We start from the raw sequence: 9668 nt of genomic DNA on the forward strand, positions 1-9668 counted from the left end.
TAAATAGTACATTAGCTCTATTATTAATAAACCATACTAATACAAATGAGAAACCGGTAACCAAGCTACCCAGAATCAGATTGAAACGTTCTGTCGCTGCTGCTGGTTTGAGAAACATTCTAACGCTTAACGTTTGCCATATGGACTCTGTCCAAGTTGAGTAGACACCCGATTTCATATCGTATTCTAATGGGAAAAAAACAATTGGACAGATAGTCGAGCTTATATCTATTGTGAATGATGTAGCAACTTACCCTCGATAATAAATGCCGGACTCACGGCTGTACTGTAATTAACAGTTGAATTGATACATAAGCCCGAGAAGTTTTGACCGCTCATCCAGGCGAGTCGATTTTCATAGCACATTGATTCGTTCATCTCGTAGAGCTTTTCGCCGGTCAGATATGCTAAAAGCTGGCCCGTCAAAGTCGTCGCGATGTTGAGCGCTCGATGCACTCCGACGTACAATGGCAAAACCTGATCGACCAATTTAGTGTTAGGCGATGAAGCCGCACGGAACAGATTACACTTCGCGCTTTCCAAATAGCAATGCAGCATTTCTGAGATAAGATTCTCCATAGATCTCCTTACTGGCAGATCGACAGGCTGCGGCGCCTCGCCCGTCACCTCCCAATAAAGCTCATTAGCAACCTGAAGAGCAATTTTCGCTAAATCTGATGCAAGCGTGCTAGTATCGTTTCTAAAACATGATACACGAGAGAAAATCTCAATAATGTAAAATCAAGTAATACTAAAATGTGAAGTATATATCAAGATCGAACAAAAAAGTTGTGTATGTACTTATCAAAACCGAGACTTTCCGCATCATCCAAGATGCCATTATAAAATCGATTCTTAAACTGTTCCTCGTGATTGCTTATAACGACGGTCGTTAGATTAGATTTCGCCTCCAGAAAACTTTGCACGGACGTAGGTGGGACACTACCATATTTAATCTTCGCCTTCAATGTTTTATTCAGACGGATTATTATATCGTCTTCGCTGTTAGTGTGAAGAAATATCTTTCCCGGGCCCAACTGACCAAACTCGATCACACTCAGGATATCGTCGAATTTCAAATTGATTCCACCAAGAGCGTTAAAATTGTTATGTTTCAAGTCATATATCATACGACTGGATCCTATATAATCGAATGCCTCTCCATTCAGCAGAGAAAATACAACGTTTGTCTCTAGATATGATAATAAATATATAATAATAAGTGACATTAGACAGACACATAAATAGCCAAACAGAAAAAGTCCTTCAATCTGAATTAGATCTAAGGGCTTAAGGTTCCTCAATTCTGTAAAGTTAGCGGCGATATTTTCTCTTCTACTGGTTTACATTTTAATAAATTACTAGAAATTATGTGTTCTTTGTGATACAATTGCAGTAATTTATTAGAAATAAGATCCAACAAAAAATCATGCCGCTTAAACTGCCCATCGAATAAATATATATGTATGGAGTGAGGCATTAAATTAATAAATAATAATTTGAATATCTTGAAAGAAAAGAAAGCATTAAAAAAATATTCCAAACGAAGTTATATCATCTGAAAAGGACAAAAAATGATTTTTCATGATCAAAGAAATTGTCTGATTTTTTTCCAATAATTTGATTTTTCTAAAATTATTCTGCATATAAAACTATAAAAAATAATTTATGAGATATGTTTATATTCTTTATTCTAATATAAAATTGACGTTGATTTTGTTAGGAATCATGTAAAATATATATCTTATAAAATTTAAACTTTAATAACTCTAATATTCTTATATGAAGAAATAACTAAAAGAATATATCTTCTAAAAATCATATAATTCTATTTTTTTTTAATTATTGTGACCTTTATGTGATTTCAAAAAATTGATTTCTTCGTTTGATTTTATTATTATTTGTTCTACAGACAATACAACTATTTGAAATATTTTTTTCTAAAATGTTTTTCTTTCAAGATATTCAAGTATCTTAATTTAAATGGATAGCCCTATATATCATGTACATATGGACAATTGTATTGTAACAATTTTGAGGAAAGATGAATACATACTGTCGACGGTGGCATTTAAGGAATTCAGATAGTACGCAGTAGCAAGTAAAGTAACCAGTCCTGTTACGACGTTACCCGCACCGGGTGACACGCCATCGAATAAAGACGACGCATCCAATCGTGCTGTTACCATTATCACTGTATTGTTATTCTCATTGAGAGGCGCCAAGGGCCAGTGTATGTTTCTATCTCCAAGTGGATCGCAAAACTGCGTTGGGTTGAAATTCAACATTAAATCTGTACGCTTTATACAAGATTCCGAATTAATGGCAGCATACATGAACGACTTCATTTCTATCGCGCAAAGAGATCTCTGATATTGCGTTTCAAGATCGTGCGCATTGTGCGTCCAGAAACAAGATTTTATAGCCTCCAAGGCTGTCTGATTCTGAAAATGTAATACTTTTAATATGTTCTTTAACGAATCTTAGATTAGTACATATCAAAAGTTATTATGTATGAAATTAATAAAATTAAATGTAAAAGTATATAAATATTTTAAATGATTAAATGACATCATCATGTTACTTAACAAAATATATTTTACAAATATATTTTATTGTAAAAATGATTGTTGTATCACTGCATTTATATACTTTATCTAAAGCAGTCTTTAATATGTACTAATCTAGTATACTAATGTAGTGTGAGTAAAGACTAAGGCACACAGAAAAACTTGAGCAATAAAACGTAAGCAGCAAGCAAATTGGTCAATCATCATAAGACAATAACATAAGCTGTAACAAATCCTAAATGTTGATTTGCTTATTGTTTATGTCTTATCGCTTAAATTTTTTGTATTAGTAATTTTGTAATAGTATAGCCTTTAATTGAATTCATTAAATACAGATCTAACCTCTGTGTAAAACATGGGAAATGGCCAATCTTCCATGAGTATTGCAGTTCCGAAAGGATTCCATGGCTCTGTGTTATTGCATTTCTTATAACCAGAGTATCGATTGGGACATTCATCCTCAGGTGAATAATGTAACGGACGTTCATGGCTGATATTTTTTGTTAGCAGTACCCCGTTTATGTTGTTTGTATCTTTTAATCTGAGGAGCGTGGTTCTGTTGAACATCTCAAACGAAAGGATCACGGTATATGGACCGGCAGTAGCGTTCTTTTCTAACCAAGCAATATCATTCTCTATCTCCACCAAATGTACTACACCTACACTTCCTGATCTACTAGCTGGAATATCATAATGTCAGTAAAATAACTTGAAATAATCAGTTTTGGAGAGCTAGACGAGATTGATGATTAACAAAGAAGCAACTGATAAAAGATTTTCTTACAGGAACATCCGAACTGATGTGTACCATTGTGTCTTCGGAAACATGCAGCTACACCATCGAAAGGCATATATATCATGTCCTTTATTCTTTCGGAGGTCACTGGAAATTAATATATATACATATATAATTATTATAATAATTATGATATTACTAAAATTAAATCGTAGTAAAATTGAATAAAATATAGAGTTCATCATTACCTGAATTTATGATAATAACTATTAAAATATACTTCCACATTTCCACTGTCATATTTTATTGTTATCGTTCGCACTTCAATTTTATATTGGCTATAATTTTTGAGATATTACCTGGTACTGTTACGACACATCTCGAACGCAAAATATGAAAATTAATAACGATATATCATATGAGTCATGATGAATTCACTTTGGTTAGAATTGTTTATTAGATTCTTTCTTGCATATAGCGTTCGCAAACAAATCTAAAATTATTCAAATTGCAAAAGAGAAACTTTGAACAATTCGTATATACACAAACGTAATGTATCAAATGGAGTATAAAATTGCTTACAAATTGCTTTGTCGCTTTGTCGATAGCTCGTGCCATCAGTGGCCATCAGTGCCATCACTATGACAGGATGCGTTCCAAAACTCAATTCTGTTAATCTAAGTTATCATCTTATCCTTGTTTTTTATCGAATGTTAAAAGATACTAGGCATCGATGGCTACGTTCAGCAGAACATTTATTTTGCAACTATTGGAAGTTTTCTTCGCGCTGATTGGGTTATGCTTTTAAATCTAGAGGAATCCAATCTCAGCAGAGAATCCATAAAATGATACAAAACTGTTGTGTTCTGCTAAATGTTCTCGCCTAGTTTCCATCGAGAGTTTCCCCTGTTAAACGACAGGGGAATACTCGACTGTAGTTGGTTAGTTCTTACATTCTGATCCGGATTAAACTTAGTGGAAACTAGGTCAATGATGCTTAGTGTACATTTTCACGTGCTGCTAAAATAAGCAATTGGAACGATTTGTCGTTCGTTATCCAGTGACTGAAATTTTGTAGTTTGAACAGTTCAACTACAAGCGTCAAACGCTCAAATGCTATTGACAGTGCAGACATACTTTATCGATCGTGTTGATCATCATTGACGATACATAACCTAATTTATTCTGTTTTTTTATTGCTGATCCAGATAGAGGATTCTATGCATTCAGAATAGTCTAATAACTGTTTAATTCAGCGTATTAATATCGCGAATGATACATGAAAAATACGAATAACATATCGAATCTGTATCTCAAATATCAAATTTAACATTTCTTGTCCTTTTTCATGTATAAAATTGTTGCTCCTAAGGTGCCTTTTCATGTTGACGCTCATTTTCAGCGTCGAAATAAGTCACGTAATCAAAATGACGATTAATATTCATCAATTTCTATTATGTGACTTATTTTGACGCCAAAAATGAACGTCGAGCGTCGGTATGAAAAGGCACCTTAATAGTTAATATTTTGCGTCACATGATCTTCTTTGTCGCTGAAATGATTAGTTTGAGCAGCTCATGAAGGGCAATAAAAGAAACAGAGAACAGAGAAAATAAGAATTTCAACCTATCAGAAACTGTGTATTTTACAATACATGATTTCTGATAGATTGAAATTCTTATTCTCTGTTTTCTGTTCTCTATTCCTTTTATTTTGTACGGAGCCCCTATTCTTTGTTTTCTGTTTCTTTTATTGTGCAGAAGCCCTGAAAATGTCTTAAAGGATAAAAGATACGCAGAATTGATAGTCGAGTTTTGGAACGCACTCCAAATATGCCAGAGTTGATGGTCTTTAATAATATCTCGTCGAAGGTGTAAATAATTTGAAATGAATCTGATTGTTCAAAAGTTGGAGAATTCCAATCCACAAATATCAGACATTGAAGGACTCTGATTTGTAATCTGCAAGTATACTTTCGTAAAATAATTGCATAGATCGAAATCGGCAGACCGAAGTTTTGCGAAGTTTTTCTGAAGTCGTTAAATAAAAAATTTTGTGAAGAGTCGAGCAAAATTCCAATTTCGAATTGGCGAGAACGCAAAGTGGATCCGTGTCTTTTGTGTGAATTATTTGTTTTGTAATGGAACAAGCGGAACGAAGCATGTCGAGCGAGGAGCGCAAAGGCAAGAGCCCTTTAGCGTGTAGTTCCTGGAGATATGGAACTCCAATAAAGCGAAACAATGCTCACTTGAAGCGTCTAACGTATCAGAATAACGTGCAACGGCTACCATTCGCTGTTCTGTCGAATCATATTACACCTCCGCCCAAATTGAGGAAATTCATTTCTAAGAATCCGTTCGAGCCTGATCTGATTAATCGACTGCACCTGTCCGCAATCAGTCCGAACCTGTTCGCCAAGGTCATTTTGCTTGAAGCTCCTTAAAGAATACTTCGATCGACAAGAATACTTCTACTGAGAGGCAAGTGCTAATTGCTAAAATTGCTGCAATATTTAGGTCTCCAGCCCTATGCAACAGTCACCAGAGTTTATGTGGAGCATAGACGAATTGGCTCACATGAAACCAGTAAAAATCGAAGAATCTCCCATGCAGCAAATGTATTCTCCAGAGCCAGAATTGGAAATAAGAGCCCAGGCAGCTATAGATCGATTTTTTAAACAAAATCAGATAATTCCTAGCCCTTGGGACATCAAGCAGAAAGGCAAACCATTTTCTTTTGACACTCCCAATAGGTCCTCGAAATATTTCAACTCTATCCAGGAAGTTTCAAAATCTACGAAAGATGGTAAGACAAATTTGAGCTTGATATTTCGAAATCATTTTTTATCTCATCATTATTTTTAGCATGGAGTCAGACAATATTGTCTCTACCTTTGGAGTTGCCTCAAGATGTGGAAGAAAGTTTGAAGCCCTTTTTCACCTTTACTCAGGTTGGTGGCTAGATCAGTTGGTGGTTGAGATGGAAACAGCTTGATATTAATTATCCTTTTGATAAGAAAAATCTGATAAAAATATTCTTATGTCTTTCAAAGGAACAGAATGTAGACTGTGACGATGCAAATTCGAGTAACAATTCACTGAGAAGAAAATTATTTGCTTGTCAAGACGAGAGTACTGACAATGATAACAGTTTCACGTCGTTATCACCAGTAAAAACAAGTGAATCCATGGTGTTAGTATACAGCCCTCCTCAAAGTGGTATGTTTGTTCACGGTACTCCATTAAAGGTATGTGGTGAATTTATAAAATATGTTTAGATAATTCTTGAGAATAAGAAGAATATGAGTAAGAAGGATGTTAAAAAAGTAACTAATTTTGTGAGAATACCACAATGATAAGTAAAAGGGAATTTTTTTTATGTAAATTGCGGAATATGATTTTGATCTTCACACAATTTTAATTTGTTGGGACAGTTAATATACATTAAAATTAATATATGAAGTTATTAAATATATAAGAAGTTATTATAAGTGTGTTAAGAAAAATATAAAATTGAAGTAAAATATAAAATTGAAGTAGAAGATTTCTGGTAGATATTGAACATTTAAGAAAAATGGATTTTAGACAAAATCGGGCAAAATACCAAATTATTATTGCAATGAGAGAGCAATATCCATGATTTAAAATCTCATTAATGTGTACTTTAAAAATTTTTTTTTTATTATATAATTATAACAAACATTTTTAATCACAAAAATTAACAGAAGAGCATAAAATCACCACAAGTTGTTCTTTGTGATATTTAATAAATTAAGTAATAGTTTATAAATTAAGTTTATAAATTATTTAAATAATTATAAATAATTTATATATATAAACTTAATTACATATTAAATATCACAAAGAACAACTTATGTGATTTTATGCTCTTCTTTTTGTTAATTTTATTTTTTTTTTACTTTTTTTATCAAGCAGAATATAAACGACTAGAGATTTTTACTAGCAGGAATTAATTAATAATTCGTGAAACTTAATAATAATAATTTATGGTACTAGCTTCATTTATGGTACTAGCTGATTTAATATTTTAACAAATTAAAATTTCTTAAAAGCCAGAATCAATTTCTATAGCTGAAAAACTACAAAAAACATATTTATTTGTCACTTTGGGAGCCAAAATTATTATCTTTTTAACATCCTTTTTACATCCTCTTTCTTATTGTTAGTAAATAAGATCAATTATAGCATATACGTATCATTGAAATTAATGAAATAATATATTCTAGATGCTGCTACAAACTAGGCGGCAAAGCAATAGTTCCTCCGTAATATCTGAAAATTTATCGCCTAATATCTCACCAATACATAACGCTGAAAACGATAAATTGTACAAAAGAATTGAATATTGCTCTAGTTTGGCTACTCGATTAAATTTCGCGACAGATATGAACACAAACGATGCAGCCGAGGGAAAAGGTTCAAGTTCGATTAATGGCCATCATTCGTTAGGTAAATTTACTTTCTGTTTTAGCTTAATTTTTTAATACATTCTGTTGGTCTTTATTTTTCTTATCTTTACTTGAAATTTTAGAAAAGAAGTTATCTTTATTGTTTTAATAAAATGGGAAGAATAGTTTTCCCATTGTTATGATAAGGAAAATTTCAATATAGGCACTCGTCTACAATATATATCATAGTTAGAATTTTAAAGAATTTAGTTAAATAAGAATACAGAGTGCTCCAAAATTCGCGCATTTGGAGTACAGAACATGATACTTTATGCTAAAACAAAAAATTTTTTCCTTTAGCAAAATTGCGTCCGCTAAATGATTTTTGCACTTATTTATTAATTTCAACCTGCTCTCCTGCAAAAACTACTTATCGGATATAATTTTGTTAAAGAAAAAAGTTTTTTTGTGTTAAAACGAACAACTTTTTCCTATAGTAAAATTACATTCGATAAATAATTTTTGCGTTTACTGCAAAAAAAAAGTTGTTTGTTTTAGCATAAAGTATCCTCCGAATGCGTGAATTTTGGAACATCCTGTAGAAAAATTAGGTCTAAACATATAATTATACGATTTTATGAAGAATAAATTTTAGATATTTATTACATTATCTTTCCTATTAAAATATTTAGTATTAATATCTTACAGACAAAACAAATATGCTCGTAATAGTACTATGTTGACAATATATTTTAGATATGTCTGATAGCGAAAATGATGTGAAATATACCGAAGAAAATAGTAAATGGATAATTATAAATAACGACAGAACAAATGCATGTGATTCTGTTAACATGGAGGAGACAAAGAGTATAAATTCACCTGATAATATTGTGCACTCTAACAGTATCGAACTTAATGATAAAGAATATAATAATGAGACTAGTTTAAAAATTGTGCCGGAAGTTACAAGTTTCTCGCGCAAAAGTCATAAACAGAGTAATATAATGTCCGGTGCTTTCGAGCAGCAAAGTATCTCAAACTCTATTCAAGACACTGGTTACCAAACTTATAGCATGAATAGCATGATGCACACAATAGATAGTTATAATACCTCCATGAACCAAAAAATTATTTGGAATGAAAGAATAGTGACGTCCAGGGATATTGCTCAATTATCTTGGAAAGAAAACATGATGAACGTATTTAGTTCTACACCTTCCAAATATAATAAAGAAAGAGAAAGTGGAACTTAAAAGTAGTTATAAAAATCAATTCATAGAAAAAATGCTCAGTTAGGTCACAATATTAAACTTATGACTATCAGAAATAGTGAAATGTGCGTTTTTATGCATGCTTTGTCTCTTATATAATCAATTAAATTAAATGATTCTTTGACGATTACATCTCAATGTGACATAGCTAATATTATCTTCTTTACATATTGACTTGATGTTTTCAAATAATTTAATCTAATTGAATTTGATCTACATAATTAATATAGGTATTATTCTAAATTTTAATGTATAGGTCTCAATATATTTATAGGTCTCAATTATATTATATAAATATCTTTTTATCGATATTATGTTATATTCTTAATGTTTTATCAAAATATTTGTAAAACGTAACATTCCAAAGTTTTTCCTAAAAAACGCATTATTTTTTAAAAATATATATACTTATAAAATCATTTTTTAAATTATCAACATTAACATATTGCTGTATATTTCTAATAATTAATTACCATATTGTACCATATAGATACATGTATATTAAAATATGTCAAATTACTATGTAAAATAAGAAATGTTGAATAAAATAATCAACAAGTTGTTTTGTTGTTTTCTTCATTTGTTTCATTAGATAAAATTTTCTTGTAGTTACAGCCTAAAATATTAAATATACTCAAGATATATATAAGCAAGATCAAAAACTTAACAAACATTTTACA

General features: G+C 31.4%; 2 protein-coding genes across 2 annotated transcripts in view; one reads left to right on the forward strand and one right to left on the reverse strand.

The window, feature by feature from the left end:
* Positions 1-3959, reverse strand: part of LOC108693259 (nicastrin) — a 4644-nt gene extending 685 nt beyond the window's left edge. The window contains exons 1-8 of the mRNA XM_018202116.1: positions 3889-3959; positions 3555-3799; positions 3355-3453; positions 2913-3250; positions 2057-2444; positions 802-1192; positions 255-700; positions 1-186 (exon numbers count right to left, since the gene is read on the reverse strand). The exon at positions 1-186 is cut by the window's left edge and continues 1 nt beyond it. Of these exons, the coding sequence (XP_018057605.1) occupies positions 1-186; positions 255-700; positions 802-1192; positions 2057-2444; positions 2913-3250; positions 3355-3453; positions 3555-3606 (1900 nt within the window). The 5' untranslated portion in view covers positions 3607-3799; positions 3889-3959. The remainder of the gene's footprint in view (positions 187-254; positions 701-801; positions 1193-2056; positions 2445-2912; positions 3251-3354; positions 3454-3554; positions 3800-3888) is intronic.
* A 1418-nt stretch (positions 3960-5377) lies between these two features.
* On the forward strand, positions 5378-8970 carry LOC108693217 (protein aurora borealis). The gene is made up of 6 exons (XM_018202042.1): positions 5378-5725; positions 5823-6111; positions 6171-6256; positions 6359-6553; positions 7553-7775; positions 8471-8970. The coding sequence occupies exons 1-6, from the start codon at positions 5447-5449 to the stop codon at positions 8968-8970; spliced, it is 1572 nt and encodes a 523-aa protein (XP_018057531.1). The 5' UTR covers positions 5378-5446.
* Positions 8971-9668: the final 698 nt, after the last annotated feature.

This window comes from Atta colombica, unplaced genomic scaffold (genome assembly GCF_001594045.1).
Source record: "Atta colombica isolate Treedump-2 unplaced genomic scaffold, Acol1.0 scaffold89, whole genome shotgun sequence".
Taxonomy (NCBI): Eukaryota; Metazoa; Arthropoda; class Insecta; order Hymenoptera; family Formicidae; genus Atta; species Atta colombica.